The sequence below is a fragment of the Crassostrea angulata genome, chromosome 4 (assembly GCF_025612915.1).
Source record: "Crassostrea angulata isolate pt1a10 chromosome 4, ASM2561291v2, whole genome shotgun sequence".
In the NCBI taxonomy this organism is placed as follows: Eukaryota; Metazoa; Mollusca; class Bivalvia; order Ostreida; family Ostreidae; genus Magallana; species Magallana angulata.
The window spans coordinates 46,622,095-46,641,518 of NC_069114.1; the positions used below are offsets into that span (position 1 = coordinate 46,622,095).

A 19,424-nucleotide genomic window follows, 5' to 3' on the forward strand; every position below is an offset into this window, starting at 1 on the left:
CGTTTTTTTTAACGAACAATGAACATTTTAGACCATTGTAACTATCTTTCTGGGTTTTATTTATTTTACATACTAGAATGGCACTGAATATAATATAATATTTTTGAATGTAAAATTTTTGCATGCGATATTGATCATATTCAGGTTGCATTTTTTGGAAAATCAGAATCAAAACCTTTCTTTCGTCAATTTTCTTGTATTTTGTAAGTGACATATATTACCCACCCAAGTTGAAAGTGTTTAAATCACGACCATTGGTTGAAATTGAAAACCATTGACCTCCTTAAGGATTAGAGTGTTGTACTCTTGGAAAGAGAAACATGACAGCGACAAGGAAGACGGTAGTGATTTGTAAAAAGACACAAACATTATGAATCGCTCCCTCTCAAAAATATGAATGAATGTTGACATTCTTATCAATCATTATTTTTAAAGGATGCTAGAAGAGCAATGTCATACCTTGTTACTGAAACTTTGTGGCATTTGTTTGAAAGTTTATTTGATTGACAAGTAAACACTTATATGCGACCCAAAGAAGATACTTTTTTAAAATTAAATATTGTTAACTTTAAAACTTATAATATAATTTCAATCTTATGTGACGTTAAATAGTCGTGTTTCGTGTACATTTAGCTTACATTTTATAATGTACATTTAAGATCATCAATATCTAGAAAAGAAAAAGAACATAAAAGGATAAGATAGATGAAGTTAACACTCTGTGAAAAATACCTCTCAACCTTCCACTATAAAGTATTCTCTTGGGGTCCCATTTCTTTCTTTCTTTTTTCTTCTTTTTTTGGTTTAAAGAGAGAGATCTACTTCCTTTCAGTCTTTTTGTTTGCTTTGGACGTATCCAAATTAAACAGGAGATGGATTTGCAAGAATGTTTAACAGCTTTTGATACATGAATAATTAATGTTGTATTTACGTTGTATTCAATACTATATATTCTAAAAACAATCACAAAGGTGTTTTAATTAATTAATATTTATAGATCAGTTAATAATTAGCCAGATCATTAACTATTCTGAGAAAGTTGGCTGCCTTACTGAAATTAGGGTGGGGGGGGGGTTTACCGTTCTTCGGTACATATTTTAAAAAGTTATTTAACATAAAATTTAAATGAAATTTAATATTAAAAAGGCACTTTTAAAAATAATGTTTCCATGATAACAACTACTTAGTCGGTGAATCAATAAAACTCAAATAAGTTTTTATGTGAAAGTAAAGTCGAGATCTGTCACAGATTAGTTCAATAAGGTTTAAATTTTTCAGGTCAAATATACAGATTTTCTATGTCATGTCAGTAGGTTTTGATAGGTCTAGTTCCTCTCTGGGTTTTTAGAATGACTGGTGCTGACAGTTATGATCTTACTAAACCACATTTTTATCTGATAGTGATTACATTGTCAAACATCCTTTGCTAACAAGTTATCCATTGTTTAACATATGTAAGTATCAATTACCATCAAGCTTATGACGTCAATACAACGTGGATACAAACATGAGAGAGAGAGAGAGAGAGAGAGAGAGAGAGAGAGAGAGAGAGAGAGAACATATGTACGTTTGTATATTACATATAACGTGGGTGATTTAGGCCTTTCCGGGGCTTAAAATGGACATAATAAAAATAGTTGACATACATAAAGGTAATGCTAGATTTTTGTTGTTGTCGCTGATTTTTTGGGGGGAAGGGGGTGGTGTTTAAGACTTAAAACCAATTCAAAATAAACAACAAGGTCCATGGGCCACAGCAGGTCTATGTTTTTTCTTTATACATGTATTAGTTTAATTACCAATTGTTACAGCAATCACAAGCCAAAGAACATGTGTGGCCATGCAGTGTTATATTTAACCAGAATGAATCAATTCGATCTCAACAAAGTACTTTTTGATAATAAACATGTGCCATTGACTTTATATTGCTCTTCATCCTTCATTTGATGATAACACTTTGTAAGCCAAGACGACGTTATCAAAACAGTTTTGTGTATCAATTAAAGAAAATAACAATCATGTGCATCAGGAGGTTTTATTCAACAAAAATAAAACAACAATAAGGTAAAATTTATTTATAATAAATAAAACACTTAAGTCCATGTCAGAACTGTGTTTTTCTTCCTCAAAGAATCCAATCAATACATGTTTATGATTAACGGATGCAAAATTTATTCATAGTTCCAAACTATGTTTTAAACAACACATAAAAATAAATCTATATTTCTTCAAAGTTTTTATGTATCCTTAATGATAAAATTGCTATGTTATCTTGAAGGAGAGTTGACAATACATACATTTTTGATCTTTTTGCACTTACTGGCAGTACATGGCGCCAGAGTAGGTGCAATTTATTAAATGCAATTAACCTTTTTTTGAAAATGATTATCCAATGAAAAACATTGAAAGTAATCTTGAACTAGCTCAATTTTTTGTCAGTATATAATGTTTCGTAGGTAAAAACGTTATTGATAAAGTTATAAAATGTTCAAATCCTGGTCCTGAGAGAAAACTGTTTAAATTTTCTGCATCAATATGCAAAAAATAAGGGAAAATGTTACCTTTATGATACCATATTTCTATAATCAAATCAAATTGAAATCATAAATATTAAACTATACATTTGCACATGTACCTAGTAAAAACCAAGTTGTAGTGTTCATCCAAAGTAACTAATTTAGACCCTTATTTAATTATATATAGTTGTTTGGTTATATTCCTTTTTCATATTCATTAAATTTTAATTTTTTGGAAACTAAATAATGATTGAGCAATATATGAAGTATGAAAATACTGTGACTGGTATAAAATATAAATTATTTATGGGCTTTTTCCCCCACAGTTTATACCAGTAATCTGAATCTTAAATCAAACAAAAGATCTATAATCATAATATCGATATAAAAACAGTGATTTGAAGCTTGGTGATTACTTTAAAATCTGATTTGTATTATAAAATTGAAATGAAATTCACTTCATCCTAAAATGTACATTATATAATGATTTACGAAATTTACTTATTAGAAATACCACTGGCTCAACAAATTATGAAGAATTTGAATTATTCAGAACTTTAGTATGTACTTATCCCCGGCAATGCTCTCAATTTATTATTAATGCTCTAAAACTAAGACAATCAAAATTTTCACGTTGACTTTTAAATATGTAATTTATATAACCAGTGACATATAGGTCCGATGGGCCGGGTGCTATTATCTTGTATTATTGTTTCACTGTATTATTGTAACATGCAAAATGCACATGTCACTATAATAAATGATTTACTTACTTACTTACTTATAAGAAATAAAAAAAAATATAAGTTTATACTTCTGATCTCATGCTTGAACATACATATATTTTTTAAGAAAAAAACCATAAAATCAAAACAGTAATTGTGAATGGAATGATAAAACTTTGAAAGTTATGATAAAACATGGTAGAAAACAAATGAATCTGTATCAACAAAGAAATACATGAAACATTAAACTGTTGATTAGGATGTACAGAACTTTAAAAGGTAAGTTGTACCAATGAAAACATAGAAATCACAAGCAATCATACCTATAGTGAAAACAAAGCAACAAATTGTTGTTGTCATGGTCTTAATCAGACAATACATCCCTGTGTTTAACACAAAAAATATAATCTTCAACCAAGATTTATAAATTAAATAAATAAGCATCTGATTTCAAGATAAACAAACACTTTTAAAGTATAATTATTTTATACATATGTATAAATGTTGTAAACAATATCTTTTTAAAAAATCTACAATTTCAATTTGTTGGAGGCTCAGTATTGGGATAATGACAAAAGCATGAACAAAATATTCTATAAAGAGAAGAATTATTTATAAAAATGAGATGTGTGATTAAAAATCAATATCATTAATAATGTAGATATCAGTTTGTATCAATAATGTTCATCAAAGAATCTTGCACCAAACCCAAATAATTTGAAAAATAAATGTACATAGAACATTTTTAACATTGTCTTATGAATAAATCATTTTATTAAATTCAACTGTTAAAATAGTTTACAAAAACTATGTAAACTGAAAGAATCTAGTGAGGATACAACACAATTGGTATTAAGCATACAAGACAGTGTTTCGTTTACAACTGACATGTTGCTGAACCTGAGCCAACAATAACTCAAGACAATTTGACTAGATCAATATTTTTATCATGATGCCAAACTACCAGTATGTCAAAATGTATAAATGACTTTGTACACACAAATCTTGATTCACGGTGTATACATGTATAGCAGATCGGGTAGTACAAATGCAAGACTTGCTACCTCAGGAGACCAGAAACCAATTGAAAAACCACCAATTTACAGGCATAAAGCAATTAATTTTAATATAAATACATTACACATTACATTGCACAGAAGGTGTTTCATAAAACAAGATATTGTAAGCAGCAAAAAAGAGTTGTTTGAATTCACAACACTGCAGGTTATTAAACCAAAGTATGTTCATCTTTCTACCATTTTTTATATAGACTTGAGGAATATATATGATACTTTTTCTTTGTAACAGGTACTAAAAAATCAATTTGTTGCTTGTGTTTCTAGAAAAGGAAACTTAAACAAGTTTAATTTCACCATCATAAAATCACCGTCATTGTATCAGTTTCCAACTGCAAAAATAGTTTTCTGTTCATTAGATAGTAAAAGTTTCTGATTTCACTGTTACATGATAAACAATGTAGAAAATCAAAGATATTTTCACCAAACATAGGATGATACTAAGGAGCACCTGTTTTCTAACCTACTTTCTATAATCATTGGACTTGGATCTTGACTACTCTGTTCGGGAGCTCCACAGCACTGACTTTGAGGGGCCACATTCCCCCGATGATCCCCGCCTGTATGGACACGCCCATGGCTACAGCCAACTCAGGGTCAACGTGCGTGTTCAGCTCTTTCCCAAAAAACTCCCGAATCAAGTTCCTTATCATTGGAATTCTGGTTGATCCCCCCACTAGCACTATTTCATCTATATCCTCCTTCTCTAGATGAGTTGCCTCTAACACTGTCCTTATTGGGTCTAACACTTTCACAAACAAGTCTTTGTTTAATTCTTCAAATTTGGCTCTTGTGATGGTTTCTTTTATATGTGAATGTTTACCTAATGAGTGAAGGAAGAGTTTTAATGTAGAACTGTCATGGTGGGTCACATTGATTTTGACTTGTTCAACAGCTAATCGTAAGGCTTGCAAATCTTCTTTGTCAGTAATTTGTAAGTTGAATTTGGTTTCTAGTAAATCTTTCACGTAGTTGTATAATCTAAGATTAAAGTCTTGACCACCAAGTCTATTGTTTCCTGAAAAGCAAACAGAACAAAAAATACATATAAATAGTGTTGAAAAGAAAAAGAAAATCTAAACATATTTATTAAAATTTTGGAAAAACAATTGTTTATATACACAAAACTAATGAGTGTATCAGTATAAAAAACCAAGTACATGTAGAGAAATCTAGTCTATACATGATCATAATAAGCAATTTTTTTTTTTAAATAATAGGTTTCTCAAAGTACAATTGTTATTAATTTTAAAAAAAAAAATGAAAATGATCAGACCATTATTCATTGTATATTACATTTTATATTACCGTGAACCAAATCCAATGGAATTCTGCTTATCATCCCACCTCTGTTCTACAATATTTTTCAGGTCAATGTGCTACACATTTTTAATCAGTTCAGTAATTCTCACCTGCCATCCCCTGAGTAAGGAACATTCCCCCCTGTACACGGAGTAGCGACACATCCAGCGTCCCTCCCCCAAGATCCACCACTAGTACCGTCTTCAGCTCGGGCTTGGTATGGAGACCATATGCCAAGGCCGCTGCTGTTGGCTCATTGATGACACGCCAGACCTCTAGTCCTACAGTACCATCATTACATTCAGATGAGATAATAAGATTACAAAATTTTTGCATGACTACAGACTTAATGAGATATATTTTGCTAAATAATGCAAATAAACTTTTTAAAGGAACATTTGATTGATAAAGTATTAAAACAACATGAAAGTACATATATACATTTTAACAAACATGGACTTTTGAAAAATGTAAATATTCATTGGTTAACATGATACAATAACTTTGACATATTGAAAAAAAAATACTAGTACCGTAGTATCTTTTAAATATTCATACCAGCAATACTGCCTGCTTTTTTGGTGTAGTTTCTTTGCATTTCATCAAACTCTGCTGGCACAGACATGACACACTTAGTGACTGGAGCTGTAAGATTTCTCTCTGCCACATTCTTCAGGAACTTTACGATGACTGATCCAATCTCTTCAGGACTCATTCTCAACTCTGTCTTGTTGACATTAAATACATATCGCACCATTCCATACTCATCTGCCTCAAGCTAAAAACAAAGCAATCAAGACTTTAAAAATTATTTTTGTCATTGCTTTGGAGAAGAACAAGTTCAGAACAACATAAAACTCTAAGTGAATCTCTCTCTCTCTCTCTCTCTCTCTCTTTCTCTCTCTCTGTGTTTACCATTTAATAGGCTATAAAATTACTCTGTATACTTTTGAACAAACAAACTGACATCTTGCAGTGGATTCTTTTGCTTCCAGTATTGAATTATTGATACTTGCCTTGAATGGGTATCTCTTCTGAGCCTGTGTCAGTTCCTCTGCTGTGTACTTCTTGCCAATGAATCTCTTGGCATCATATATAGTGTTCTTGGGATTATGCTCAGACTGAGCAACAGCTTTGTATCCAACCAGAAAACCCTCCTCACTGAAATCACATGTAAAGGTTTCGACTTTATCTTTAAAGTTCAAGACATGTATACAGCATACTTAATTGAACATGATCCATTACCTGTCAAAATTCTGTAAATACAGTTTTCTATCATGGCTTATTTAACAACTATTAGCGGTGAACAATCTCCATAGTGTTGATCTTAGAGGGTACATATTGTATATGTCCATTAACATTTCACTACCTCTTGTACAGTACCTAACAGAATTAGAATTCAAGACATCATGATGTCATTTCTGACCTGACAGCTACTACACTGGGAATACACTGGTGTCCATCCTGTGCTTCTAGAATGTCAACAGCTCCACTCACTGCATGATAAACTCCAACACAAGAGAACGTAGTTCCTACAATCATTAGAAGATCCTGTTAAGTTCATACTTTCTTAATAACCTTAAGAAAATCCTGTTAAGTTGACTCCATTTAAATATCAGAAAGATTTTTGAATATTTTTAAATAAAGGTATATGACAAGCAATTTCTAATATGACGTGTGCATATTTTTTTTTTATATAAATGTCAATTTGAAAGGTTGAATTATCATATGTATGTAAATTGCATTGAGAAACTGAAGTTGTTCATTTCTGCAATGCTTTTATCATGTTTATAATCATTTCAACAACAAGGTCAAGAAATATAACACTAATATAACCTAGATCAATGCCAACTATCTTGGGCTTGGGAGGGGGAAGATACTTCTGTGCAAAGTATCCCGCTAAGAGTACAGCCAGTATAGATGTCCCTGTGAAAAAAAGAGAGCAACTCGGTTGAGTTAAATTACCAATAAATGACTGTATATATTTTTCTTTTCGTAAAAAATATACTATTTATTATTGTAAGAAATATATATAACGTCAGGAGACCGTGGTTTACAGTAAAACTTTAAATTTTTAACATATGACAGCCTGTATGACAGAATTTGCGTTCAACTTGCATGTTCAACACGTGAATCGTGATTTCAGATCAAAAGATTTATAGACGAGTGAAAGATACAGATCAAAAAACTCACCTAGTATTATAAATGAACTACTCATAATAAATGGAAAGACTTTCTCTTTATTAATCCAAGTTTCCTAACAATCACCGGCTGCAGCGATAATCAACATGTATGTTGTCTGAAACCCGGAAGTTTACGTGTTCTAAGAATGAGCTATAAAAGTTAGATTAAAAACTGTTCTGTTCCGGAATATTCATTGAACCGCTTTGGAGATATAACAACGTGTAATTTGTCAGTTTCCAATGCGTGAGTATCCCATGATCTTATCTTCTTAAAAAAATATTTAGGTCGTTAGTTGCAAAAACGAAGGTAAACAATTAGAAAATGGTATCAACTTTCCTAGTATGTTAAGATTGCAATCACAATAAAGGATGCCATTAAGACACCACATATAAACATGATTTATTTAAGATGATGTCAGTTTATGTATTGTATATACAGTCTACATGATATACAGGTATAGGTATATTCTACTAAAATGCCAATGATTTGGATTAAGTAAGCGGAATCAATAGTAAGCCTATTTATGGGGTATAATATCTATAGTAGATTAATATTATACGCTATAAATACTTTTGATTCCCATTACTTAATCAAAATAATTGCTTTCCAGTACAGTATAACGTTAACCACCTACTCTCAGACTGATACACGAAAGTGATAAGTGCGCACCAGTACACGTGTATGGTAGTTTGAATATCATTTTATTTAAAAGACTAATACTCCCTTTTAAGCGTTATCATTTCGATCTCTGTAAAAAGCGTAAGTAAGTATGGCGCGCCAAATTCACAAATGTGCTAAATTATCTTGAAATATAAGATTCTGTGTCCTTCATAAACCTCGAAAGTTACAGTTTCCCATGCCTTTATCAGATAAACTATGATTTCAATTCGTTAGTTTATGTGTTTTTCATACTATACAGCTGAAGATAAATGTATTTTCTACCAGAATGCCAATTATTTGGAATCAGTATTAGTATTTATAGAGTATAATTATATCAATATACAGTGTAACCACAACAGTCTCAGACAGAATGAATAAATGCTATAGATTGTGGTCGTTAACTAAAGCTATCGTTCATTTCATACTCATTTTTTTGTGAATTTGGCGCGCCTTAGATGAGAGATTACTTGTAGAAGAGACCTTTTTGGAAGATATAGAATGACTATGATAGGGTGTCAGTGTTCACTCTAGCTAGACTACAAGTATTTGCAAAAGAGTCGCCCCAGACGGATGAGTAGAGCATCTCACAAGAATCGGGACAACTCTGTTGGCACCATGCAGCGCTGTTCAAGAGAACCGATGTTACAATGCACTTTGTAAAACATTTTCAAAGTGCGTCAATTTTGGGACCAAGTCAACGCACTTTGATTTTTTTTCAAAGTGCGTTGATAACGTTGATAACGATATTAACGCACTTTGAAAAAAAATTGTTTAGGGTTTGGTTGAAATAATTGATACTTTTATATATTCAATTAACCTTATTTAGCTCAATTGAATATATTAAAAAGAACCCAATGCATTCTCAGCTAACTTGATAAACAGTTTTCGATTAGATTTTTTTCTTTTCTCATATGCTCAATATGTATTTTGACAATTTACACATAAAGAAAAACGCGGAAGATTTGAATTATCCAAATATGGCTTAAAAATGATTTTTATATTTTGATAATGAAGATCAATGACTAACATATACCAACTTCAATTGCATGTGCTTATAAACAAATTAAACATGATGTGAAAAAAGGATACGTTTGTTATGAAAAAATATGATCTTTTAGAACATCAGTGCGAGAAAAAAAACCTCATACCTTATGATTATTTTGAAGTTTATAATAATTTAATATTTGTCAATGTAACTTCCTTTTTATAATGAAGTGATTTATTTGATTAGAATGTGAAAAGAGGGTTTATGTTAAAACACTTAGAGATTCTTTAACATACCATTGGAGATATTATTGTTTGGCCAGCTCGTTTTTACGATATCACTGTACTTAATTTATAACAAAGCGTATTTCTTTTTTCAGTTCTTATAAGTTTACTCCAAGTTGCTGACTATCATATGGTTTGGATGGAAAGATGAGGGGTAGGGGACCTTCTTCCTGTAACCAATTAATTGACCTGTAAACAGTTAAATGACCTGCATCTTTAGTAAATCCCAACCCCAACCCATTCTCAAAGACGGTAAATGAGTTTCACTAGTGTTAACAAATCATCATATTATCAACAAATGGGAAATTTAATTCCAGAATTTGTGATTTATATATATTTTTTACAAAGTGCGTTAGGTGTCTCGATAATAAAAGATTGTTGATATTTTTTTTTTCAAAGTGCGTGAACTTGGTCCCAAATTTAACGCACTTTGATTTTTTTTTCAAAGTGTGTAATTTTTTCAAAGTGCGTTGCCACAAACCGACAATACTTATTAACCTATTTACTTACCGTATAATTACCTATTTACTTATCATATTGGGAGGAGATGAACGGAATTACAGAGATGCATGGCCGTATTCTCTACATACTGTTACCTGATTTACATGATAGGAGGTAAAGATAGATGGTATATTGCCATCATAACTGTAGTTCATCGACTCTACATCACATAGAGAGTCATATATAGTTCTCCTTTGTCGAAGATAAACCTGCTGTTAATATAAATGAACAGACATATCGAATGACTCTACATGTATATATAGTATTTCATTAGCTCCATGTTTAGTTATCATGCTGCTAAAACTCGATATCGATCACTTTTAATTTATCTAAATACAATTATATATGATTTGAGAGCATGCTTCATAATTAGACGAATTAATTATATGATAATATTATAAGCGAAGTTGAATGCATACACTACCTCGATGTGAACTAAATTTTTCGTGCTTTCAGTTATTCATTTGTTTGATTGTTTGTTAAGAAAATTTACTTATTATATCAGAAAACATACAAAAGAAAGATACAGAAAATAAGAGGGAGGTGGGGGGGGACTAACGATGATGACACTATCACTGGCACCCTCCACGTTCTCTGACCAAAAATTAACATGTTGTAGATAAATATTTCTAATATTTGTCTTCTCTATCATCAGATTAGACCAGTGCTGATCATCATGTCTTCTCACATCCCTGTCACGTGATTGGGAACCTCTCCTCTTTTTCTAGATCTGCGTATTCACAAAAGGAAATTGAGTTAAACAGGCTGATATGAATTTTCTTTTGGCTGAATTTTTTTTAAAATCAGATTTAAAAGGTTTGGAGTATAGGTAAATCTCTGTTGTGAATTGGTTATTGCGTCCTTAATAGCAAAGTTAAAATTCCCTACGGGAAAGAAACTAGAAATACAATAGGCAAGAATTGATGAAAAAAAGATTAACAAGGTCTGAAATAGTTTTTATAAAATCAAAATCTTCATTGAAACCAAAGATAAATTCCCACCTTAGTGCACGAATTCCTAATAAAAACTGGAAAATTGGTTATGTGTAAGAAAACTGAAAAACAGTGAGACAAACAAAATTGGTACATGTCTGTTGACACAAGCAGGTAATGTAGGCAAACATAGAAAATCAAATATAAAGTTGAATGCAGTAAGGATAAAATGTTATATTATGTAAAGAAACAAAGAATGATAAAAAAATGTAAGGAGGTTTTATATAGGCCTATTTTGTAACGAAATATGCTATTTCTAGAATAGATAAATAAATATTCATTTTTGTAGCCAAACAAAACGAAACTACCAGAAAAAACATTGATATTGCCATTAATTATCACTCCAAGAAAATATTTAGGAAATATCATATCATCTCACAAGATTTTTTGGAAACGTTTAGGTATAAGGTGTATGTTATTTCAATATCTTTACTGAGAATTGGTATATATTGTAACACCAAAGAAAGAGTAAAGAAGTGACATTGGTCCATGACTAACATGAAAGAGATACTGGACTGACCATTAATATGCCTGATAGGTGGGTTCTAAATTGTAAAAAAAAACAACAAAAAAAACCCACACAAACAAAACAAAAGAATCACAAAATTATTTGATTTACTATCTATCATAAATATAAATCAATAGGGAGATATTAGGGAAAGATCGACTTTCAATTCGAAGAATAGTTTATAGATGACCCACTTTCGAAAAAAGAAGACATATTGAATATAAACAATATTTTGATGATGTTTGAAAATATATATAGAATTTTGAAATGTACAAATAATATACTCTTTATGTTATATTGAATCTATGAGTAAGATATTTGTGGGTTATTTTTAAAATATGACGTTCTGTAAAATAGGGGCTAGTCATTATATGCATTTAAAAACTCATGTGCTTACTTTTATACAAATACTGATGAAAGACATTTTGCACAATAATTGTAAGATAGGCATCATCTTTATACATGTCCTTATTTCTTTAAAATATTCAAACGGTGATTATCAATTCCCCCTACCCTCCCCCTTACACGTTCGGTCCTTCTTCTGGATGCAATATTGTTCTGGAGAAGCTATGTTTAACGGTATGTCAACTGATACCAGACCATCATAAAAAAGTTTTCTTGGCCGTCAGATATCTTGTACAGAACTGTACAAAAGTGCTTTGACTTACATCACACCTATACTTGGAAATATTCGAATGTATTTATAGTAAATAAGCTATAAAATACAATGTAAATCAAACTCCTATTATTTCTTTTCAGTGTCAAACATGTCTGTGGTTTACCAGGCCTCGGGGCCACGAACGTCTTGAGTGGAACTTAACGGTCTTTTCCTACCCAAATCTGAGAGGTTACTAGTACCTCTGGACCAATACAGACTGTTTTGGTTCTTTTATTCCTAACCTCAACTTTAACCCTCTGTTTAAAGAGAATCCTGATTATTATTGTAAACATAAGAGGTACATGGCAAATGCTGACTTTAACAACATCATATCTAGAAATCTATGTCATTATTTAAAGTGATACATAAAGCATTTCATTTCTAAGGACGATTCTAATAACCTCTCTCTCTCTCTCTCTCTCTCTCTCTCTCTCTCTCTCAATGATCATTTTATAGAAAATAAAACATTTAAACATACACAAACCTATATGGACGTTTCACAGATCTATTTGCCTTTCCTTGGTCATTAACGTTAGAATATACTCTATTGACGTCACTGGATACTGATAACGAACTTGATGGATATTTTTCATACACAATCATGTAGCATTGGGGACTCGGTAAAAACACTGACCGGTGGTTGACACCAGCGTATGCCCATTTATATCAGAAGAATCTAATCTAAACCAAGAAAATAAAAAAAAAAAAAAAAGAACAATTGATTTTCACAAAAAACTGAAACATTTGATGTTGGAACGAAATTAAAATGAATCAACTGACGTATTCACCAGGGGTATGTACATCATAAGAGAAATTTGAATGTCTGTTAATCCGGTACAACGAACAATATTTTATTATTTCTTTAAAAACAAACGACCTTTCCATTAATACAATTCCTACTCCATAGGGATGTGTAGAAATGTACTGCCTAATTTATCCTTCCTCTACGAAAAATAATTAATCAAAATAAAACACAACTGTTTTCTGCAAATGGTATCCGTTACATGTTTATGTATTTAAAGAAACGCATATTACTAGTTTATTCAAATCATACCGAATACCTGCAAACCTAACCTTTTTTTTTACTAATAAGCTTTTCAATTGTCATTGAGTCAACTTGAAATGATACCATAGCTCCTTGAGAATTAAACATTGTTAATTAGTAAAAGACACCACTGCGCCCTAGCTCTATCTAACGGCATTACAAACAAGTCTCCCTCCCCGGTGGCAACATGGGAATTCTAGCACTTTTAAATATAATCTTTTTTCAGATACATATGTACTGCTTTCTAAGATTATTATTCTGTTGTTGATCACTTATGTAATCGTATATGCATGTACATGTAACTTACAATTTCCTCGGTAGTGATTATTTTTTCCATTGAAGAAACTGTTCCCTTGCCAAGTAAAAAAAAAAAGACACCCATGGATCAAATCGCCGACCCGAGACTCGGCTTCTGGATGAAAATAACGAAATCTTGTCCGACATAAGAAACGAGAAAATCATATGGTTTTGTGGTCGAAATAAAATAGTAATTCATATCGTGCAAAACTTTACTATGCAAGGCCCATGGAGACACGCGTCAGATGTGCTAACACAATAATACACTTGTCTGGTCCTACAAGGAATAAGACAGCCTTGTACTGAAAGAGATTATGTCTTAGCTTTCAAGAAGTAATACATATGGATAAGCTGTATTTTCTGGAAAGTTTGGTCAATTGCAGATTACCGTAAACGCACTGAATTGACACAAATTAAAAAGAAAACAATATATACATCTGTATGTTTTTATAGTTTGGTAGAACTTATATTGACACCAGCAGCAAACAAAATATAGGGTATTTTTTCAAATTCAAAGGTAAAATATGTGGATTTTTTCTTTATATATTGATAGTTTATAGCTAAACTAATTATGTCTAAAAATTTAAAGATGATTTGATTGTTAATTTCTTGACCACTCAGCCTCCTCAAACTGAACAATACGTGTATGTTCACTTAAGAATTTCGGGCAGAAGAATCATTTTCATCGACTTTTTGTGTTATCAGAAAATCCAAATCAAATTATTTTCTCGCCCCATTGATCTTTCATTAAAGACTTGGATTTCGACGACAATACACATGTTCATTTATCAGATTTCTGTAAAATCAATTTTCTCTGCATGAATACTTGAACTTTATTCCAAATAAAACTAATAATGAAAAAAATCTCATATATACTCATGTATATGAACCTACAATCAATCCTTGTATAGCATCTTTGATTGATTTATATCAAAAGAAAGAATAATTATAATCTCATTGTCTTTAAAATAAAGATTGATATTCATGTGTTTGGATATCGTTAAACACTCAAAAACTTTCTTTCATTATAAAATATAAGAAAATTGCGAATTGCAGTGGAATGGAGTGGTACTTTAGGAAAGAATTCTGCACGGATTGTAAACAATGAGAAATACTGTAGTTTGGAAAATGTCACAGTAAATCACGGTGGCATGGTTTGAATGGCTGAGAGAATTCCTGTGGCATGGTTTGAATGGCTGAGAGAATTCCTGTGGCATGGTTTGAATGACTGAGAGAATTACTGTGGCATTGTTTGAATGACTGAGAGAATTCCTGTGGCATGGTTTGAAAGACTGAGAGAATTCCTGTGGCATGAATTGAATAACTGTGATAATTCCTTTGGCATGGTTTGAATGACTGAGAGAATTCATGTGGCATGGTTTGAATGACTGAGAGAATTCCTGTGGCATGGTTTGAATAACTGAGAGAATTCCTGTGGCATTGTTTGAATGACTGAGAGAATTCCTGTGGCATGGTTTGAATGACTGAGAAAATTACTGTGGCATGGTTTGAATGAGTAAGAAATACCCTATGGCATGGAATATGTCACAATGAGTTTCCGTGGCATTGTTTGTATGATCGAAAACAGCAGAGGCTTGTTTTGTTGAGAATATTCCCATGACATGAATTTTTCTTGGCTTTAAAGATGGTCCTAATTAGGAAAAAAGAACTCTTCTGTATCCAAATCTAAAAGCAGATAAAAATATTTTTAAAAATTGCAATGGCTAATCATATGGAATTCAAATAATTAAGTGTATGCCATAAAATTTGCAAAGGCAAAGTTTGTCGTAAGTACCGTTTAATTTCATCTCTTTTTTTTTACTTTTTCCCGGGGCTTTTCTTCTCTCTTGTTTACATATAATCTTATGATATTTACTCGAAATCATCAGAGCCGTTTCATTGAGTATTGATCCTCTTGGTTTGAGAAATCATCATTAAAAGTCACTAATTCCATAATGTACGATGTGTATACATGCATGTTAACAATGATTAACCGTTGATGTTTTGAAACAAGACAATTGTCCCTTAGATTATATTCATACACATAAAAATACCAGATTTATATGGAAGGAATTATCGCCGGCGGACCATTGCTATCAACCGACGCTTTGCCACACATAATGAAGACAATCCATTGCAAAAGGCCTTTCATAATGATGATAATGCCAGATAAAATTAGCAGGGTATCAACGACGAAATTAAAAGGAAAAAATTAATGGGATCAAAACATGTGAAAAGGGATGCTTCCTTTCTTAATTAGGACAGAATTCAGAAGAGGCTGGTCTTTTCTCACCACGTTCTTAAGACATGTTAAACTGAGGTTAAAAAGTCTTTTTTATGTTGGCTTCCGTCTCTAAGAAGAAACCCATTACTGTAAGGCTACTGGAGGATGTGATCGGAGAGTGCTGGGTCACTAATGTATTCTCGTCGTATCTATGACCATTACCGACACCGGTAAAGCTGTGTCATCAGCTGAGCAGCAATTAGCCTTTGTCACGCACATCTCTAGGAACAAACTGTGATCAGAAATTGAGCGCATGTTATGGCTGAACGATAACCTCCAAGTTGATGAATTGTGCTATTACAAATGGATTGATACAAACTGTCGACCTCTCGAAAGTATACCAAATCGCACCAATATCATTGTTTGGAAAACAAACTAGGAAAAAAGGGGGGAAACTATCCATGGACACTGTCGATTTGATATTATAAGATTTCTATGCGTCTATCTGTTCTTTATCTCTTTGGACAAGTGTACTCAAGTGTACTCAAGTGCATTTGTTATAATCTGAATCAGTGGATAAAAAGAATTGTAGTGAAGGGTCCAGAAATATTCTGGTTTACAAAATAAACCTACCAACCCTTTCAGCAGCTAGACAGAGTAGATGAAATGAACCTGCGTCTGTCCCATTATATTCGTCTGTCGGAAACAATCTCTTACTTAAACCATACGATATTTTACTTTCAGTAATAAATTACAAAGAAAATCCATTTCTATTGTGTATGCTTTTTTCAGTGAGCAGTGCCTTCTTTCTTATTAGCTTGTTCGATTTATTAAGGATGCAATTTATACCCTAATAGGACACATCAGGCTTGGGGCGAATTACATTGTAAAGTAATGCATTACATTACCATTACTTCATGAATTTGGGCATTAAATTACCATTACCATTACTTGATTTTCTTGAAGTAATGCATTACATTACCATTACATGAGTAAAGTAATGCATTACCATTACCATTACTTTGTTTTAAAAAAGTAAAGCTAATAAAGAGTTTTTGCAAATGTTTCAAATATAAAACACTCTTTGAACATATCTACAGGTTCATGTTCAGTATCAGGTTCAAATTCGATGACTATGTATACAAGAGTCATTCTTTATTTGCTCAATATATAATAATCGTGTGGCATTATGAACAACATATTACATAAGTAAAAAGATATTTATAGATATTTGACATGATACAATATCAGATATGATATAGAGACACAGATTCGTGCATAATAGAAAACAATTTATGGAATAATGTTGCGGTTATTAAAAAGCTAAATAGAGATATTTCTCCAGATAACACAAATCTTTATAATTTTGGACACTTAATTGTATTAATTTATAGACAGAGGGGTTTGCCAAGTTATATTTCTTAATATATTTTAATCGGATTTCTTTATGCTGAGGACACTTTAAGACAAAAGATTGCTGTTGAACTTTATGATCAAAGTTTCAAAGGTTTCATCTTTTAACTGCTTCCTATTAGTTTGAAAATCTTTCCAGCTATACTAAATAAACGTTCTACAGGTGCAGTGGAAGCTGGGACTGAAAGATTGTTTGACAACCTTTATCTTGGGATATATTAAGTGAAAAAATAGAAAAAATACATGAATCTTGTATTTTCTATCAGTCCAAACTAATGTACTTAATATACATGTACAACAGAAAGAGAGAGAGAGAGAGAGAGAGAGAGAGAGAGAGAGAGAGTAAAATTATTTTCAAACGGGTTATAATATTGGAAGTGATTTTGAGTTTCATCATGGATGGACAGTGCATTCATTTCGCCATTAAAGGTGCATGTCTGTCCCCTATTCTATTGGGATATGGCATAGGGAAGGGGATTGGGGTGTTTAGCACTTCTTATAACAATAGATTGTTTTGATACTTAGGTTATCCTGGGGGCATAGTGTGTTGTTGACACATCTTTATTGAAGTGCAAACTAATTGGAGTAAATTGTTTAAATGATTTAAAACTCTTAAAAACAACACTCATAAAAATGTTATGAAACTGTGTTGTTAAATCTAGTAATATGAACAATTTAAAAATGAAATTTTAAAAATCTTTTTTAATACAACCAAAACATTTTTATTTCAAGAATTATTTCTTTCTTCTTTATAATAAAGTTAATAAAATTCAATTTCAGCTATTCATTTATTCATCACATTTTTTTAAAGTGAACATGCATAAATAAGCATAGTAATGCAAAGTAATGCCATGTAATGCCAGCATTACACTAAATTTTAGAAAGTAATGAATTACATTACCATTACTTGTAATGCTAATTTTGTGGCATTACACATTACTAGCATTACTTTGAAAACATGTAATGCATTGCAATGCATTACCATTACATTTAGCATTACCCCAAGCCTGGGACACATCATGCCAAAAAACATAACCCTATGACGTCGACATAGTTTTTGCGTGTAAAGATTAAACTCGTACCATATATATTTCATTCTTTTATTTAGAACGCAAACAAAAGATATAACATTTTCTTGCATTTCATTTGAACTCTTCTGAAACAAATTTATTTAACTTACCCCCTGGAGATTGTGTTGCATGGACAGTGCTATATATATCTATCAACGCCTAAAAGATGATGTAAAAACTTGAAGTAATACCCGCTTATTTATTGCTATTAATTTTGAATTTTAAAGAACCCAATTGCAGTTTGATATTTATACATTAAAACATTTGCCCATTGTGGTCCACATCGCCAGAAACAATCATTATGGCAGGATATATTTGTTCTCCCTTTAACTAGGAGGCTTTGACAAAATCAGACATGGCCCTTACAGCTTCTTGTCATAACCAAAGTGTATACTTGTGCAAAAAAAATCGATGCTCATTAAAGGGGTTCTCTGAAATTGACATGGTCAGTTCAAGAGCTCGTAAATGTCAGAGTAGAGTCCCTGTTCTGGTGATCAGATCTTGTAAGTCAGTCTTTCCTTTTTATTTTTTAGTCGAATGCGCTCATGCCAGATAATAAACGACGGATGATAATTCTTATAGTTTTCTCTTCTTTGGATGGTTTATTGATTTCACAAATCTAGTTTTTTCTTATTCAAGATTAAAGGAGAGAATTTTTTGAGAGAAAAATAAGTGCTAGTGTAGATGTTTTGAATAAGCATTGATTCATTTTCTCCGAGGAAAAGTGTTTAAAACCGATAGACACTGAAAAATGAAAAATTATTTTGAATGTAGTTAATTATTAATAAATGCCACAATGTAGATAAGGAAAAGAAGTTACGGAAAGAGCAGTTTCGCCCAAAATATGAAAGGATCACCTAAAAGTGACTAAAGAAAATAATGAAATGGAAATTTACAAATGAAATATAAGTATTTAAGGATCATTCATTGAATAAATTTCTTCGCCCAAGAATTGCGAAGTATATATTGCAGACATATTCTTTG

The 19,424-nt window shown here is 31.7% G+C and overlaps 1 protein-coding gene across 1 annotated transcript; it reads right to left on the bottom strand.

Moving 5' to 3' along the window:
* Nucleotides 1-3,303: 3,303 nt before the first annotated feature.
* LOC128181793 (heat shock 70 kDa protein 13-like) lies at nucleotides 3,304-7,947 on the bottom strand. Its single transcript, XM_052850326.1, has 7 exons — nucleotides 7,813-7,947; nucleotides 7,456-7,545; nucleotides 7,046-7,151; nucleotides 6,636-6,780; nucleotides 6,178-6,397; nucleotides 5,730-5,900; nucleotides 3,304-5,335 (listed from the first exon to the last, which is right to left on the bottom strand). The coding sequence occupies exons 1-7, from the start codon at nucleotides 7,835-7,837 to the stop codon at nucleotides 4,794-4,796; spliced, it is 1,299 nt and encodes a 432-aa protein (XP_052706286.1). The 5' UTR covers nucleotides 7,838-7,947; the 3' UTR covers nucleotides 3,304-4,793.
* Between the last annotated feature and the right edge of the window lie 11,477 nt (nucleotides 7,948-19,424).